Genomic DNA, 19,029 nt, shown 5'->3' on the forward strand with positions numbered 1-19,029 from the left:
GGTAGCCTTCCTTTTTTCCTAAGTAGCTACCATGTGGTAGTCACTGTGACAGGCACTGGAGGCGTGTGTGTGTGTGTGTGTGTGTGTGTGTGTGTGTGTGTGTGTGTGTGTGTGCAATGACCAGGATGTAAGTGCTGTTGTCTTTTAGAAGCCCAGAGACCAGAGAAGAGGCAGGTGAGCCATTACAGTTTGAACAAAGTGCTGAGAGCGAGCAAGGAGCCATTCTCTAGAAGAGGCAGCCTGCCCTGATTTGTAATGCCCTAAGCAATTAATTCATCCCTTCTTAGAACTATGAGCCCTCCCACTGAGACAAACCTTATGTGTTTTCTTCATTAGTCTTAAGAACCTCACACACAAAAATGCAGGTAAAAAAGTATCTTCAGACTCTCTTTCCTCCCCCCCTTCATCCATCCATCCATCCATCCATCCATCCATCCATCCCTCCTCCCTCTATCTCTGTCTCTTCATCCACTCTCCCTTCCACTCATGCTGTGTAGCCCAGGCTAGCCTGGAACTTGCAGTCCTGACCTAACCTCCTGAGAGCTGGTATAACTGGAGCAGTGTGTGTGCCCAGTTTCATTTAGCTCCCCACTTTCCAGTCTCTTTATAGTCATTGTCATCCTCCGTTCTGAATTCACATTTCAAGCTGTTTTGTTTCCCTAGCAAATAGGAGTATGGCCCCTGTCACTGTTTCCTGCCTAGTGAATCTTCATGCAGACATCTGGGAGGTGGGTCTCCTGCTAGGGGCCACTCATTCTTGGGAAGTTTGCTCAGCAATTAAAGCATCCCTTTTACAGCCAAAGAAGATCCCAAATTTGGAGTTTAGAACCTTGGGTGAATAGCTTATTTCTACAGTGGCTGCCCAGCCTGCTCATTCCGATTCTCAGCAAGCAGTACTTTGGTCTCCCCTAAACTCAGGTTTGATGGTTAAGAGTTAGGGGTATGAGATGCTGCAGTACGGTCACATGCAAGAGTAGCCAGCTTGGGCCAGAAGGTGTTTGGGCTGGTGAGGAAGACAGCTCCAATTGGACCCTGTCTCACCTAAAGCCTGGGAAACTCTGGAAAGGCACAAAGCACTTGGCATTTCCTGCAAAGCCCTTGTCTCCTGGCTGCCAGTCAGAAAAGATGTGGAGTACTGGGTTCTCACATTTACTTTCCTTGCTCTTCTTGACGAATTCTGTACTTGCTCTTTCTCTTTTACTCGTTTCTTTTTTTTCCATAAAAAAATAGGCGTGGGAGAGAAGTAAAGCAGTCTGCATTGTTTGCATGCAGAGAGCCCCTCAAAGGCAGCCAGTGCCTTCAGGCTCTCCTGGACCTGAAAGGGTGTGGAGAATTGAGAGGGGAGCGGGGGAGTAGTGTCTCACATCACCTGCTTGCTCCTTCTGCACCCCAAATCTAAGGAACTGTTACAGCCTCCTCTGCTAGCCCTTCCGCATCTCTGCTTTCCCTGCTGCCAGGCTCAGCTTCCTAGGTCCCATGATGGTCAAGGGCCTGGCTGCCTGGGAAGTTGCAGAATATAGCTTCAACTTTCACATGCCGTACACGTGGCTCCTGTGCACACTCTGGCCTGTCCTTTCACTGCTTCCGGAGTGGACACACTCAAGCCCTTATTCCCCCACCCACTTTAAAGAGGCTTAGTCCAATGAAGGACCACAGGATAGTTCCCCACTTAGCCTGCCTCGTGGGTTCTGCATCGTTCTTTTGGAATGCTCTGGGTACTGGTGGAGTCAGGGTAGAAGGCTAGTTTCCACAGCTGGATGGTGAGCTCCAGGGACCTCCTGGGTCATCCCCTTCATCCTGGTCATCCATCCTGGTATCTATGCTCAGGGATCTGCTCACAGTGACCCATCTGTCACTAGTGAATAGTTTTCACAAGAGGGCAGAGGCCGGGGGTGGGTGTGTCCTGGCTCCATCTGACTTTGTCCTAAGATTGGGTTCCTTCCCTGTCTTCTTCACTGCATTCTCGTGCACTTCCCTCTCTGTCACATTCTTTGTGACAGCCCTCAGGCCTTTGCTGATGACCTGTCCAGTCCAGAGCATCACCTTGCCATCTTCCCTGTTCCCTCTAATTCAGTACCCTTTAACTTAATGACCCCCCTACCCATCCAGACATGCCATCTCAGGCTCCCTGTTGTGCTCTGAAGATTTTCTTAGACTGGAAGATTGCCAAGGGCAGCAAGTGCTTAAAATCTAAGAGAGGATGGCACCTGGGCTTGAAAAGCACACCCAAGCCCACCATTCCTTTCTGTAAGATGGAATGGTCACCACACGTATGTGATAGGGTCAGCCCGAGGAATGGGTGGGCCGATGAATTGCATTTGCCCTTCTTAGTCTGATAGTGACTCAGCTGGGCGTTGACGAGTGTGACCAGGGGGAGCAGAGCTGTGGCACTGGACAGTCTTCTTCTCTTGACTGCCTGCTGTCACCTGACTTTCTGGTCCCAAGCCCCAGAGGTATATATTCATTTCTAATCACACAATGATGGGACAGCCCAGGGACCAGGGGAGACTTGTATGACTGCTGCAGGTGTGAACTGGGGAGAAGAGATGGGAGAAGATAACAAGGTAGAGGCTAGCACTGAGGTGACATCTTTGGTGACACCTCCCCCACAAGAGCAATACCCTTTGTGTTCAGAGTCCACAGCTCTGACTGACCTCACCCCTGTTGGTTCACTTCACACACAACACATCTGGGTATTCCTGAACTTCATACTGACAGGAGGGATGGTAGCCAGGCTGGTACAAGCTGCCAGCGAAGAGCAGGTCTCCTGACCCTAGTCCAGCTGGTGGATGCTTCCGTCAGAAGTAATGTTATAAGAAAGATGGGTAACCCCATACCCCCGAGCAGCCGAGTGAGGACAGAAGGCCTTAGCCATTCCTGTCAGGTTGCTCGGTGCTGCCACAGGAGCCACCTAGACATCTGCCCCCTTTTCTGCAGATGACATCCCAGGATTATTGTGCCCAGCCGGGGAGATGCTCGTTGCTGGTGGCTGTTCCCAAAGAGTGGAAACAGTACAGTTTCTGTAGAGGAGCAGCACTCCAGACTTGAGGTGGGGGCAGGAGAAGAGGAAGTCCCCCTAGGTGGGATGACTCTCCCCATCACTGCACAGCCACGGTGCTGTGTCTATCTGTGCCTTCTTGGTAATGGATAACTTCCTGTCCTAACTAGATTTTGTGCTGCCCAGAGGGCAGGCAGTAACACTCCTATGTTTCCTCAAGGGCTCCCCCTGGGGCTCAGGATAGAGCGTAGAGGGTTCCAGGGCAGACACCTCTACCGCTTGGAAGGGCATGGAATCGTCCATCTAGCCATTCCTCTGAAGTGCTTTCCAGAAGCTGAGCTCCTTGTCGGGTGCTGGGATTACAGAGCCTGGTAAAACTTAGCTCCTGCATTAGGGAGTCAGCCACATAATGGAGAGACTAGGTCCCTGCCCCACACCCCCCATCCCCAGTCGTCTATTTCTCATCATTTGCAAACCGTGGTGTCTCCAGGTCAGCAATGCAGACTTCTGCACGCCCAGGGGAGGCTGTCTTTATTGCAGTGCTTTATAAGAGGATCAAGGGTTGTTTCGGATGTTCCCCTGGCAGGCACATCCCTTTGGTCTTTTCTGGGACCTTGGGCTCCAAGAGGACCCTGCTGTGACCAAGAAAGAGCACTGCTACCTTGCTCTACTGCTGGCATAAGTGTCCCACTCAAACCACCTGCCCCTTGCAGCCCCGGCGTCCCACTCAGGAACGCAGAGGCGGGGGCTTGCGCAGCTGCAGGAATCTCTCGGAGCCGCGCTTGCGTGTGCGCAGGGAGGGGGCGGGGAGGGCGGCGCGCCCCGCAGAGGCCTGGGGGCGCTTTCTTACACCTTGCGTCTCTGCTGCGGTCCCTCTACCAGTGCGCAGTAGCTGTTCTCACGTGTGCAAAAGCGTGGTGTGTGTGTGTGTGTGTGTGTGTGTGTGTGTGTGTGTGTGTGTGTGTGTGCGCGCGCGCGCGCGTAAGTATTGCTTGAGACCAACCATGTGCCCCAGACTGGACAGGCCTGATGTTTAGAGGGAGGCGATGGCCAGCCTGGTAGTGGCCGGGTTTCGTTCCCTTCCAGCCCTTTTCCCTAGACCTATCCTCTGGCATTCTTGGATCCATGGTACCTCCAACTGTCCTGTCCTCCTCTTCTCATCATCCTTGCTGGGGCAAAAGAAACCAGTACTTTCACATGGAGGTGCTGCTTCATTCCCAGCCACTGAGCCCTTGACATTTAGAAGTGTTCTGGGCACACTGGTTTAGGCACACAGCAGACCGCTAATCCTATTAAAGATATTGTGTCATTGGGGAGGGGGGTAGCTCCCCCACTGGAGCCAGGCAGGCCTTGAGCCCATTGGTCGGATGCAAAGCAGGGGGCGGGGCCCAGAACCCTGGGAAGGGGCTCTGGGCGATTACAGAGTGGAGAGTCAGGGCTGGGATTTCGCCGGGCAAGCCCAGCGGTTGCAGCTGCGGCGGATCCCGAGGCTCTGCCCGTGGTGCACCCGGGCAGCCCAGGGCCGGCAGCCGCTCCGCAAAGTCGCGGAACAAGGGAGTCCGAGTGCTCGCAAAGTGATAGGGCTCCGGGCTGGGTCTGGGCTGGAAGAGGCGTGCCTGCAGAGCCTGGATCCCCGGCGCCCTTCGGCCTCGAGTGCAGCGACCGGTTGACGGTGCAGCCGCCTGGGAAAGAGCAGTCAAATTGCAGCCTCCCCAAAGAAGCCTAGTTAACGCAGGCGAACCAGCGGCTCCCCGAAGCGTGCTTAGAGCGGTGCCGCAGAGCCCTCCCGGGCCAGCGGGCTAAGGCTGAGAGCCGGGCGCCGTCCCAGAGGCAGCGGGTTGCTCCGCGAGTGCTCTCCGGTGCAAAGAGGGGGCGTGCAAAGCTCCAACGGTCGGCCCGCTCAGAACCTGTGCCCGACCCGGGTGCCCCCTCCGTCCCACTCTGGGAGCAATGCCCCCCGCCCCTCGTGCCCCCCGGGAACGACGTGAGCATGGAGAAGTCGAGTAGTGAGGATTCTTCGATCCACCGGAGTCCATCTTTGGACAGCAAGGACTCAGACTTTGCCAAGCCGTCCACCTCTGGCCGCCCGTTCGGCCGCGGCTTCACGGCTGGCGCCTTCTACGGCACCGCAGGTTCTCGGGGTCAGAGCCACACCGAGGCCGGCATTAAGACTGACAAGTACAATGCTCCCAAAGGCAGCAAGTACGTGGTGTTTTACCTGGACCTGTCCTTTGTGTTCCTCCTAGAATTTAAGAAGTGCAACATGGCCAGGGGCTGCCTCTGCTGCTTGAAGTACATGATGTTCCTCTTCAATTTGATATTCTGGGTAAGTCCTTAAGGTTGAATCTTCAGTTGCTCCCTCTCCTTGCTTTCCACACTGTGATATCCTCTTCCTTACTGCATCGTTCCCTTCTCTGCTCAAAGGTAAGTGCTTTAAAAAATCGCATGCTTCCTTTGCTTCTTTCTCGTCTCCCCCCCCCCCCCCCCCAGTCCATGGCTGAATGGAGGCTCCAACTTGTCGGTCTTCCGGGAGACACATGGTCCGCTCCTCCGAGGTGGGCAAAGTTTGCCACTGTCTCCTTCCCCACCTAAGAAAAGCCTCGCTGAAGTACCTGCATCAGTAGGTGTGGGTCAGACTTTGAGCAGCTGTGCTGCTGCGTTAGTGGGAGAGGAGACACGGATGGTTTCTGAGTTTTCTTCTGTTGCTTCTGAATGCGGGAGAACAGTCTGCAGCATTGTGGGAGTGGGATGGACGGTGTGGAGGTCACAGCCGCTGGCTCATTTCGGTGACTCCCAGGAAAAAGAGGAAGCAATGACATGGGACGGGGGACTGGCTGTTGCTTTTGAGGGATTGGGTGAACTGGTCAGCCAGCAGTCTGGCCACACTGTCCCAGGCTCCAGGAGGCCCCAAGATGAGAAGGGAGAACGGGAAACAGGCAGTGGTGCCTCGGACCTTGATGAAAGATGAGTTTTTTTCTAGAGACAGTGTCTATGGCTGGGCTGGCTTGGAAATACCCCGTCTGATGTGCGATACGGGGGACTGTGCATGCATAAGAAGTACTAGTAACACCCACTAGACGAACACTTCTTAAGTTCATTTCGGATTCTTTCATCCTCATTGCTGCCTCTGCCTTTCTTCACCAGAGTTCAGACTACGCAGCACAGATGTTTGGCTCATCCCCAGGCTCTGTCCTGGCCACTGCCTGGAGCCTGGGGACAGGAGAAAGACATCCCCAGTGAGCTTGGGTAGCAGTATGCATCTTCTGCCAAGTGACCCACTTTAAGAAAAACTTTTGGGGTGTGTGCATTGAGGGGGCGACTTTTGTGGAGAAGGGGAAGCTCTAGGCTATGAAGGAAGAATCGTGAGTCTTGCCTGGTTTCCATTATTTCTTAGATTTTTATGTGACCTTGAGTGTCACGGTACCCCTTAAGGTTGGGGCTTTTCCTCCAGTCCAGGCTGTTAGGATGGTCTCCTTTACCGTCCTCACTGCCTTGGCAATGTGATATCCTGGGGGTGTCACCTAGCTGATCCCCTGAGGGCTTCTTTTTCTTTTCCTGAGAGCCTGGTCTGAGATGTGGGTTCCTCTAGATAGTTCCAGTGTGTGTGTGTGTGTGTGTGTGTGTGTGTGTGTGTGTGCGTGTGCGTGCGTGCCTGTGCCGGGGGTGGGGTAGGGGGAGGGCGACTTTGGTGATTAATGTTACCTGTCACATGTTTGGAGTTTTAGGAAAGCCGGGGCAGATATTCTCATTCTCTTTCTGGTGATGAGAACCATTGGAATGTTAAGAATGACTCTGTCACTGTTTTGCGGGCCAGTGCCTTCTGCTCTTTCTATTCCTTTGCCAGGATCTGTGTCAGCCAAGTACTTGTGATTCCTTGGTGTCCTGGTCCACATGAATGCTGTCATTTTCGTTGTTTACTGGAACCTTCTCTTTCCTCTCTCATAGTTTCAGCCTACCTTTTTGCACTGCCCTACTGAACACATATTAATTAAATGAAGACTCTGTGGGCATGGACCCTCAGTGCCTTTTGACCAGTGAGTGACCCGCACTCAGCAGCCCAGGCTCCTGGCCACCTTTGCCTCGCCGCCTGCTGGCTGCAGTTGGTATAACGGCTCGTGATACCTTCTGAAGGATTCTAGCTTGGTTTGGGGCATGGGGGCTCCTTGTAGGCTAGGGTCTGTGTCATGAACATAGTAGGGACCTGTAACATGTTTGTAAGCGACCAAATGGAGTAAATATCAGGAATGAATTGCAGCATGGTGTTACGTGGTTAGGATCCCCAAGCCCCAAGTAATGGGGAAGAGAAGTTAGGTATCAAAGCTGCCCATAATAGAGGTTCTTCTGGCACCGTAAGCTGTCATGTGAGGAGTAATGCTATCTTTTTTACAAGTGTAGCAGCGGTTCTTCTCTAAGCCAGTTTGTTGATGCGTCTGCCCTTCCTAGTGTAGTTAGAAATTTAGAGATTTTACTGCTGGTCCTAATTGGAACGTGTCCCTGGCGGAAGAATGGCACCATCCCACCCCCGACTTTCCGATTGCGTAGTATTTTCGGAACCAGGAGCTATGGTGAGTTGAGCTCCAAAGATACATTTTTAAAAATGCCACTACCATATGAGATGCTGAAATAGAATATAGATTTTAGGAAAGATGGGGAATTTAGCAGAAGAGGAATGGACAGTTGCTATGTATTTGCCAGTGGTTTCTGGGAGCCAGAGGGATCTGGGGATGTTACCCCGTTGTAACCGCATGAGGGCTTCCTCCAGGCAGGTGCTTCTCAGCTCATTGTAGGGGTGGAGCAGAAGAAAGTGCTAAATAGAGGAGACGACATGGGAGGGTGGGTGTGGCAAGGTTCCCCGGAGGTCTCTGCTGCTGCTTGCACACACCCTGAGTGGGTGACGCAGGAGGAATGGAAACAGTGGGATGAGGGAGGGTCAGACTCAGCCCCTGGGGCCAGGAAGCAGAGTTACTTAGCCACTGCTTGCTTTAGTGGCTCACAAGCCCCACAGAGGCTTTTTTCCTGAGGACTAGAGTTGAACATTTCTCATGGATCCAGAGCCTAGCTTTCCCTAGTCCCCCAGACACAATGCCACACGCCCCCTATATGGAGGAGCCTCTGGAGGAGTCTGGTGAACTTACCCAGCCCACCTTGGCTGACTGCTTCCTCACCACTGGGTGGAGCTTTGAGGGCAGTGGTATTGGTGGGGGTCCTGTGATGTCACCGGAGGTAGGATGGAGGTGGGTCTGTGCTGTTCATGTTCCTCCTTCTTACTAAGAAAAGGGCAGGTGCCTCCCTGGCTGCTGGGCGCCTGCCTGCTGGTGGGGGTCCAGGTCTGTTCCTGGCATGCTGGCTTCAGCCAGACAGTTCTAGCCTGGTCGGTGGCCCAGTGCACCATGGGAGCCTGGGGCACCCAGGAGGGCTGCTTCTCTGAGGACCTGACATAGATGGAGAGAATAAAGGAGGGGGATATGTAGCCACCCTCTCCTCTTGGTCCTTTCCATCCATACACAGCCCTATTAGGGCCACAGGGAATTCTGGCTTCTTGATGGACAGAAATAGCAGGGGTATAGTCTAATAGTCTAAAAGTTTCTCTCAGCCCATGCACCTCTGGGTCGAGAGGAGAGAGAGAGAGAGAGAGAGAGAGAGAGAGAGAGAGAGAGAGAGAGAGAGAGAGAGAGAGAACGAACAACAATAGAGTGGGCAAGAGGGGTCTCTGCATGCTGTGGCCAGCAAATCCAGATCCCAGCTCAGTTCCTCCTAACTTGAGTCCAATTGCTGTCTGAGCTGGAGGGACTGGGGCAGATGGGTATGCTAATTGCCACTCAGGATAAGTCACTTTTCATGCTTGCCAGCAGAGATATTCTATCACTTTAAATCATGGCTGGCAGAGCAGTGACACCTGGCCCCTCTGGAAGCCTATTCCTTGTGGATTGCTCCTTTTATGAAGGCCAATTAGCAGCAGAGGAGACAGTGTTGAGTGTGCCAGCTCTAGCAGGACAGGGTAGACATGGAGCTGCCACCGTCAGGGTGCTAGGTGAGGCTCCTGATTAATCACCCTGAAGGTTGGGCCCTCTTGTTAGCTGTCTACGGGTGCTTTGTTCAGGCCAGTCCTGTCTACTGCTTAAGTGGTACATTCCGTACAGGCATGGCCTCTGTGGGTTCTGGACTATGATCTGTACATAGGGAATGCAGGGAAACCAATAGTGCTGGAGAGAATCTGTGGGGTGCCTTCTGGTGTGAGGGATCTTAGAAAGAAGTTCAGGTTGGGACTCGACCTCACCTGCTCTCTCTATGCCAGAGATTCGGGTGATGCAGACAGCATAGGAAGAGACTTTCAGGGATTTCCCATAGTGCTCGGGAGTGAGGGATGATTCCCCCGGGAGGCTGCTACAAGCAGATTTTTAGGAGGTGGGGTGGGGCCAGGTCTGTCTGCTGGGGTCAAGAAGGAAGATGAAGGGTCTGGCGGACACCCCAAGAGACCCTTGGAACGTGGCCATGAGAGAATGCCAACTCTGTGTTCATTTCCAAAGCATTAAAAATTAAACTTCCTGGTCTTAATATCTATTTTTAAACCATGTCAGAGCCAGCAATTGCTGTCAATCAAGAGGGGCTGGGGAGGAGGAGGGAAGAGATAGAAAAAGTCTCAGATGAGACGGGAAGAACTGCTGGGACCTGCAGTCTTACCCAGTGCAGCCAGGCCAGCCCTGTCCCGAGTAACTCTCCGGCTGCTTCTACCTCGTGGGCTTGGCTGCCCTTGGCTGAACTTGGCAGCGGGCTTTCTGTGGCTTAGTAGGGTATTGGGTCCCAGTTGAATCCATTCACTCACTCCACAACTATTTGCTGAATGCCCGCTCCTCGCACAGGGGCCTCCAGTTGGTGAGGACAGGGCAGATCGGTTTTCTTGGGCCAGGAAGTCATGGAATCAGGAGGTCATCTGTCCTGTCCTGTGTGCAGCACTTGAACCCAGGGCTGCCAAGGGTAGCATCTGTGTAGGTGGGGGCCGCCTGCTTCCCCAACATTTTAGGGTAGGCAGCTGCAGGCCTGGGCCCAGCATCCTGGCTTGGCCTTTCCCCTCCCTGTCCCCTGCCCCAGCTATACTCTATTTCCCCTTCTCTGAAAAGTTTCTCCTATCAGAAAGAAAGAGAATTTAAAAAGAGTCTCAGGCTTCCCCCATCCCCCTTAGTTTGTAGAATACAATCAGTGAATCATGTGGGTTTTCTGTTTTCTTCTATGGAAAGGACAGATCGATGCCCTGTGGCCTGTGTGCATGGTTGTTTACTGAGCGCTTGTTGGAAGCCATGCTGTTGAGGTGCTCAGAGTTCCATGGAGTCAGACACTCGTATGAAGACAGCAGGCACTCAATAGAGCTGCTTAGTAGAGACCAACTACAAAGATATCAAAGCTGAGCAAGTTGCACTTGGATTCTGAGGGATGGATAGGAGCTTGATGATCAGATGAGACTGGGATCCAGGCAAAGGAGATGTTAGGGAGAGAAAGAGACCGGTGAGCACCATAGCAGGTCTTGCTGTGTCACTTGGCTGCAGGCTGTTGTGAGTAATCTGGCTTTAGAGCCACAGTTTGTTTTCCCTCCGCGTGCTGCCCCCAACCCCCTTTCCCTCTGTGATGTGCCTGCTTGTTTGGTTCCAGTAAGGAAGCTTTGAAGCCAGGCTAAACCCATCGAGCAGAGCTAAGTCTTCTGAGCCAGCTTTGTCCCTGCTCACATTTGAAAGCTAATCTGCCTGCAGACGTGGTGGGGGCTTGGCGGGGGGCACTCCTGGCAGGAACATTAAAAAACGGCTTACTGACCAGCCAGTGAGAGCTATAGCTAGGGAGGAACACAGGTTAAGATCTGCCTTCTAGGCCCTGCTCTTTGTCTGAAGAGCTCTAGACTACAGAGGAGATTCAATTCAGACTCTTGTTTCTGCGGGGTCTGTTCTCCCTTCAGCCGGCTTTGCACCCTGTCAGGAGAGCTGGAGAGGTCCTGGGATGCAATGGGTTAGGATGGTGTGTGTGGTTTCAGGATTGCTCTTCAGCAATGGGGGCTTTCACATCAGGGCCCTGCAGGGTCGCTCGCTGTTTTGGTGGCTCCAGGTGGTGTATGTCTGTCCAAGAAGAAAGTCGGGGTTTCTGTCTTCAGGGGCTTTTTGTCTGCTCTAGGGATCCTTGCAAAAGTGTAATTCAGATTGACCAGGCAGCTTTCTGCATGGACAGATTCCATCCCCTCTCCCCTGTGCTCCCTACTGAGACAGTCTCTATGACCTAGGCTTCTGTTAGAATGGCTCACACACGTATGTAGGTATGTGTGTGTGTATATGCTCTGTGTGTGTATATATGCTGTCCTTGCCTGTTATCATGTTAGCTACCCATTCCATTGTGTACTTATGTGGCCTGACAGGTCACCTGGCCCATAAGGTCCCATGATGGACGCTGTAATCAATTCACTGTACACTATCCCATCACACTCTCCTGGTTCTTGGTGTATTGAGTGGGGTCTGAACCAGGCTTGCTGGCTAGTGGTCATGTTACTGGGCTTCCGTGGATGCATTTGGTATTTCCAATGCTTGCCAGACTTTGCTGGACTGCTTGGCCTGTGACCCGGGCTGATTAAGAGATACGATACACAGACGCTAGGTATCAGATGCTGCACCATACAATCTGGCTGATTGCATGCGCCACACTTACAAAAAAAAAAAAAGACATTATATATACCCATGCAGCCTCTGTGTGTCTCTCCCGGAGTGTCGCCACCCCCATCCTGAATTTCGCTAGAGAGAACCTTTATTCTTCAATTCTGTGTACCTTATATTCCAGATGGCATCCTTCTACATCATTTGTTTGGCTGATTTTAAAACTTTATTCATGGGCCAGATGTGGTGGGGGCAGATGCAGAGGCAGGGGAATCTCTGTGAGTTCAAGGCCAGCCACGGCCACATAGTGAAATCCTGTCTTAAAAAAACAAAAACAAATATGAAAAAAAACCCTTTATGCCTGTGTATGTGGTGTATGAGTATGTGTGTATGTGTGTGTGTGTGTGGTGTGGTGTGTGTGTGTGTGTGGTGTATGTGTGTGTGTGTTTGACTGTTCTTATGTGTGAAGACTAGAGTTGGAGTTCAGATATCTTTCTCCATTTCTCTAGCTTGTGTTTTTGAGATAGGATCTTACCATTCAACCTGAAGTGCAGTGCTTTGTATCACCTGGCTGTACAGTGAGCCCTTGAGATCTGTCTGTCTCTGTGACCCTGTCTCTGGAGTGACAGGGGTGAGCCACACATCTGGCTGTTTACATGGGCATCTGAACTCAGGGCCTCATGCTTCTGCAGCAAGCACTTTATGCACGGAGTCATCCCCTATTCCTTTAAACGTTAGATGGAACAGATAGGTGGAATTATCCAGACTGTGTGTTTCAGCATTCAATGTTATGAGCCTAACAGCTTCCCACCAATAGTAGAGTGTTTGTTTAGCATATGCAAAACCTTGGATGGAATCTCCAGTGCCACGAAACAAAACAAAGCAAAATTAAAATCCAAGATGTTTTGTGATCCATTCCTATCAGTAACTATGCCTCTATTTTTGCACTTAGTGGTAGTCTGTAGCACACTGTTTCAGCGTGGTCTCCTTAGTGAATATTCCTGTATGAGTCTCCTGGAGAGTTTCTCTAGCCCCAGCAACACATGCGTGCGCTGTGATGTAGTGGCCGTAGCAGATTGCTGTGAAAGCAGTTCAGGGTGTTAGCCATTTCCATAGACTACACTTGCAGAAGTACACATTCAGATACCCGTCAGGGGCCTCGCTCATGGGCGTCTGCCTGTGGGCTTGTGGTGTCACGATATTTCCCAGGGTAGGTGCATCTATTGACGTTCTCATTGGTGCTCAACTGAAGCGGGCGGTTCTCCAGCACCGTGGGTGTGAGGTGCTGCATGGTGATGCCCTTGCCTTGCACTTCTGATCCCAGTAGACATCTTTTCACGGGTTAATTAGCCATTCTCTCCTCTTGGGTGGGTGCACAGTTGTGTATCTGGTCCATTTTCCTATTGATTCGTTTGCTTTTATTCTGTTACTTTTTAGGGGTTTTATGCTTTGGGTTTTACTTTGTTGTCAATTGACTGGACCACCAACACCGTTTATAGCTTCCGGTTTGAAGTTTTGTTTGTTTTTACTTCCTTCCTGGAATATTTTGATAAAAAGAAGTACAGCTTAGCCAGTTTCTTTTGTTAGATTGGACTTGCTCTGTAACTTAAGAAATATGTCTTTCATGGTGTCCTTATGTCCTGGTCCCGTGCTTGCTACTACACAAGCACTCGGGAACTGTTGGCTGAAAAGTAAAGAGGAGCTTCTGTATTTCTCGAAGTTTGCATCCTTGTATTTAAGTGCGTAATACATCTGGAATTATTATTTGTGTATGACATGGACAACTGTTTTTGTTGGTTGGTTTTTTGGTCCTCCTGTATAGTCTAGTGTAGTGAGAGATATCTTCCCTCCACAGATGCATGGCGCCCCCTATGTTTTCCTACGAGCCTGGGTCTTTTTGTGTTATCACCGCTCTATAAGTCTCCATGGCAAGGCCGACTTCTTGTTTTCCAAGAGTGTTTGACTGTTCTTGGCCCCTTGTTCTTCTGCAAAAAGGCTGGAATCAGTTTAAATAGTTTTTACCCAGAGTTAGCCAGTGCTCCTCCTTGCCTCATGTTGTTGGCATTTTAATTAGCTGGTCTTTAATTGAGCCTCTTTATCAACTCAGGAGGAATTCCATCTCTGTGTATATTTGTGAATGTAAATTGTATTCAAATATTTCAGTCCATGAATATTTTGTATCTCTTTATACGTTTAGTCCTCTTTAATATCCCATGCTACTTTGTAATATTTGAAGGTCTCAACTTCTGGTCTTTACTTCACTTTGTCTACTCCCCAGCTTTACCTGTGCTGTGTACATATGGAAAACAGAGAGGACCCACAGGCAGCCCTCAGCATGGTGTGGTGATGGAGGGTGCTGCCAGTATCTGTGGGACATTCCCTGGGCATGCCATCTGCTCTGGTACCTACTGGGAATATGCAGGGCCATCTTATTTTGTCTCTGAGGAGATGGAGGCTTGAGGAAAAGAGATTTTACCCTGGGTCACTAGGCTAACAAATGGTTCAGCTGAGATATGAACTTAGTCAGTTGAACCCGAAAGCCCACGTTTTTTCTCCGACCTCGTTGGGGAAGTTGTCCTGATCCGGCTCCCCTCCCCAGTTAAGTTTCAGCTGTGCTTTTCTTGGATCTGTGCTTGGCACTGGGTAGCCCTGTAGTATCGAGGCGGCTTGCACACATGTGGTGTGACTCAGTTGGCAGTTTGTGCCCCCCTTCTCCCAGCCACAGCTCCAAGAAGTGGCTTAGAAAATAGCCCCCTGTGGTCTTCAGGGGCTTTTGGTAGGTAGTCAGCTGCATACAGTATGAGCTTCATGAGACACTTTGTTCTTCTTTACAGCATTCAAGCCCCAGAGCCCAGCTTTTCTGCCTCCCAACAGCACAAGCACATTGCTTTGTTAGCTTTGTTACAGCAGGATTTACTCTCAGGACCATACGGTTTTTGCTTTTGTATTTTTACCTCTTGCCTCCTCTGCTAGCATCTACCTTCTTGCCTTTTCAAGAAACAGATTTGTCTTACCCCTTTGTCTGGCTTGCTCATAGCATGTACTCAGTACGTATGTGTTGGTACTGTATGTTATTCAAGGGACAGGGCCTGCTATGGGTTGCAACCTTTAAACAACTATTCAGACTCCTCAGAGGAGAGATTCCAGCTGTGGTTGGGACTCCTGGCCTCAAACTGGAATAACCTTTTAGCCAACACGATCCCTGCAGACACCCATACTCTTGTGTATGGCAAGGCTACCTTTGGATCCTGTCCTCCAGAGATTTGCCCATATCCTATTCAGCCATATACAGCATGCCTTTTGAGTTCTGGAAGTACCCATTTCCAGAGATTTCAACTCTGGTGAGCTGGGCGCTAGGGTGACTATCTTGTTTTGAAATCTCACTTTGATGACCTTTGGTGCAGGTTCTGAGTCTCTCACTCCACAATGAGGACATGGAGCAGCCTGCTTGTTAATCTCAGTGCTAGTTTTCTTGTTTGTGGGGGCTAAAATTAAGTACAATGGCCAGCTCGGTGATTCTGGTCAGACTGAGGGTTAGGAAAAACTTTTAAAAAGGGGAATTAAGGTTAGGCTTGCTGCCGGGTGGTGGCAGTACACACCTTTAATCCCAGCACTTGGGAGACAGAGGCAGGTGGATCTTTGTGAGTTTGAGGCCAACCTGGTCTACAAAGCAGGTTCCAGTACAGGCTCCAAAGCTACTGATAGAAACCCTGCCTCAGGGTTTAGACATGCCTTTATATAGACAGGGGTCCAGGCTGACTCTGAATTCTGTATTTCTGTGGGTCAGATTCTGACCAGGCACCCCTAGTCAGCAAAGACAGTTCTGCTTGGTCATATGCCAGCTTGGCTTCTTGCACCCAACCCATCTCCATGTGGATTAAGTGGGGTTGAGTGGGCAGTATGTTCTCTGGCCTACTGCTCTCTTCTTTGGTAGGGGCCCTATGGTCTCAGAGTAGATTATATATTTGCAGGCAAAGCCACCGCAGGTCTAAGGACAGGGCACCAGCAGCTGGGGTTCTGAGAGCCCTTACCCAAATTTCAGGTTGCTGTTTTTTCACCTTTTCTCTGTGGGGGTAGGAGCCTTTTTATAAGGCCATCAATCCTATTCCTGAGTGTTCCATCCTAATTACCCCAAAGGACCTGCCTCCTTATACATTGGGATTAGAATTTCAACCCATGAATTTTGAGGGGGGAAATAAAAATTCAGTCCAAAGCCTTGTCTATGTGTAAATACTTGTGCACATATACACATATATGTTGTATCTATATTTGGGTATAAACAGTTAACACTTTCACTATATGTATGTATATATGCAAATCTCTCCATTTAAGTTATATGTTTCTTGTGATTTACTCCATACGTTTGTGGCTCTTGGGCATAAGCTACCATTTTCTAAGCTTATGCTTCTAAAGATGGACTCTAGATGAATCTAGGGCTCTTAGATTTCTGGAGCCCACTCCCATACACTCTTCTTAAGAAAACCATCTGATTGAGCAAATCCTGGTGGTGTTATTCAGCATCCAGGGTGGGATGCAGGACATTTGGCAGATCTTTTTGGTTTTGCTGGCCCAATCTCTTTTCTTTTGGGGATCAGCACCTCATTTTCTTATCTAGGGATCTTCCTCAGTCTGTGAAGGAAGCAGTAGTTCACAGGTCCAGAAGGAAAGCTGAGCCACAGCCTATGGTGGGCGGGAACCAGGACTGCCTTGGAAATCTGGGGATCAGGGTACTGATGTGTTGACCCCTCTACACTATTGGATGGATGTGGGATATCAGGGTAGCAATGTGTTGACCCCTCTACACTATTGGATGGATGTGGGATATCAGGGTAGCAATGTGTTGACCCCTCTACACTATTGGATGGATGGGGGATATCAGGGTAGCAATGTGTTGACTCCTCGACACTATAGGATGGATGTGGGATATCAGGGTAGCAATGTGTTGACTCCTCTACACTATTGGATGGATGTGGGATATCAGGGTAGCAATGTGTTGACCCCTCGACACTATTGGATGGATGGGGGATATCAGGGTAGCAATGTGTTGACTCCTTGACACTATTGGATGGGTGTGTTCCTGCTGTTTTGTATGTCAGGGGTCGGCTTCCCAGGAGAGGGTCTAGTATGGCCACATGCTTGGCCTTGGCACACTTGAACAGTTGATTGGTTGGTCAATATCTTCCACATTGCTGAGGAGGTGAATTCCCCAAGGGAGATTAATGGTGTGGACCCCAAGAAAAGGGAGAGGGAAGCTGGCCAGCCAGCATCAGATGCTACCTGTGGTGCCATGTTGCAATGGACTGCCAGGAACTGTGTATCCCTGAGAGCTGTCTTTTCCATGTCCTTTCTGAGTATCCAGGAGTGGAGAGGGAGGCCGAGACCAGGAGGAAGAGCAGTGGCTACTGGCTGTTTTACAGTCTGGGTAAAACTGTAAAACATCTGGCCCTGGGTGGGAGGTGGCACTAGCATTCGCTCCCCCTTGTGTTTGTTGCTCCCCCATAGGCCCTGGGTGGGAGATGACTCTAGCATTTGCTCCCCCTTGTGTTTGTTGCTCCCCCATAGGCCCTGGGTGGGAGGTGGCGCTAGCATTTGCTTCCCCTTGTGTTTGTTGCTCCCCCATAGGCCCTGGGTGGGAGGTGGCTCCAGCATTCATTCCCCCTTGTGTTTGCTGCTCTGCTGGGGTGTGCATGTTGTCTGAGTCCCACAGAGGAAGGTATTTATTTCTAAGGCCTCTCAAACGAGGACCTTTGAGGGTTGATTCCTTATAAACCACAATTACAGGTCTTAATATCTCAACCCCTTCTCCACAGCCATTTCTGGCATCCACCCCCAGGTCTGCTCACTGGCAGGACTAACTGGGGTCCTGTTCAGGGCACTCAGCATGCCTCACAGCCGAGCTCCTGCAGGCCCAGGGGGGGTGGGTGCTCAGTGATGGGACAGTGAGTCCTGATGGGTGCTGTGGCACAGCAAGGCCTGAGGACTGCAGGGGACACGAGACCTCAATTTGTTGCCCTGATCTCCTGGAGCTTGGACTCCACTCAGGAGGACCCACCCACCATTACCTATTGGCCAGGAGACAGTATGGCCCACCAGACAAAGCTGGTGCCTGTAGTCTGTCAGACAAGGCTGCACCTCCTCCACAGATCCAGAACCTCTGTTCCTCTTCCCTCTTTGTGAGGCAGCAGGGCATGGGTGATCTTGTCCAAGTTCCCATGTTCAGCCTTCCACACATAGAAGGTACTGCCCACTCTGCGTATTGCTGCACAGCCCATGTGATTCCTGGCTTGCTCAGGCTGCTGAGAGGCTCAGTAGTTACACTCTTCAGTCAGGAACCCCTTGTTCCTTTTCTTATCATGATGGTCCTTTGTATCTGGGTCTCTAAAACCCATTTTTTTGGAAATGAGGGCAAAGCTACCAAAAGCTGGTGGCAGGACAGCAGGAAAGCCTCTGTGTGAGAGAAATGCCCCTGGGGAGCAGCAATGTCTTGGGGTGGGGCAGATGGTCTGAGCTTGGCAGAATTGTGGGGATTAGCCCTGCGGAGGGAAGAAGAGGCAGCCTTCTGGGGAGAGAATCTGAAGTCAGCAGGGTGAGGCCAGATGCCCTATATGTGACTTCCCGCTTCCTGCTGTCTTGAGCGCAAGATCTGATGCATAAGGGACCGTGCAGAGGTGAGAGTAGGAGAGAAAGGCGTGCATATGTGATGAGCGCCCTGCACTGTCCCTCTACCCTTGCTTGTCATGGAGGTTATAGTGCATGTCTGAGTACCAGCTGCTGCCCCTGGCCTTTCACAGGCACAGGCTTTGTGTAGGGGGTCTGCTCAGCAGATGTTCAAGGGCAGAGAGGGAGGGTCCCAGGGTCTGGAGGACCCCAGAGTGAGGAATAGCAGAAGGGAAATAGGAGGACACCCACAGGTGAGGGGGCTGTGAACGGGCACAAACAGTGGGGCCGTGGGGGCGGGCAGAAAAATCAGGTCCGCGAGGAAGCCAGAGAAGGGTGAATGCGAAGGTGTGTGCCGGGATGCTCAGCATGACTGGTTGGAGAAGACCCTTCCAGGTGAAGGTGACACTTGGAAACCCTGTGGAAATGGCTCTGTTGCCGGCTAGCAGGGGCAAGAGCAAGAGAGCATGGTGACGACTGGGTAGGTCCTGGACTGGGGAGCCAGCTGCTGGCGGGGGGGGGGGGGTCTCTTCAGGAAAGCACACTGGTGTGAGGCTCTTGTGCCTTTGGCTTGCGGTAGGAGATCAGGCGCAGCTTGAAGCCTGGCTCTGCCCACTCCTGCTCAAGGGAAGTAGTTCATGCTTGTGGCAGAAGCCCATCGGACCCAAATCAGAGCGACAGTTTGTCAGGCTGATGGGCCTGAGCTCCGCAGCAGCTCTGTGATGTCCAAACCATTTAGGACACCTTGCA

The 19,029-nt window shown here is 51.2% G+C and overlaps 1 protein-coding gene across 6 annotated transcripts in view; it reads left to right on the forward strand.

Annotated features, from left to right (window-relative positions):
- Tspan9 (tetraspanin 9) overlaps nucleotides 1-19,029 on the forward strand; it is a 182,524-nt gene that overhangs the window by 104,104 nt on the left and 59,391 nt on the right. For 5 of the 6 annotated variants that reach the window (XM_075982671.1, XM_075982672.1, XM_075982673.1 and 2 more), the window contains one exon: nucleotides 5,245-5,324. In XM_075982671.1, the coding sequence (XP_075838786.1) occupies nucleotides 5,262-5,324 (63 nt within the window). In that variant the 5' untranslated portion in view covers nucleotides 5,245-5,261. Of the gene's footprint in view, nucleotides 1-4,413; nucleotides 5,325-19,029 lie in introns of those variants that run through there. The other variant, XM_075982670.1, reaches the window with a different exon arrangement.

This window comes from Microtus pennsylvanicus, chromosome 8 (genome assembly GCF_037038515.1).
Source record: "Microtus pennsylvanicus isolate mMicPen1 chromosome 8, mMicPen1.hap1, whole genome shotgun sequence".
NCBI classification, from domain to species: Eukaryota; Metazoa; Chordata; class Mammalia; order Rodentia; family Cricetidae; genus Microtus; species Microtus pennsylvanicus.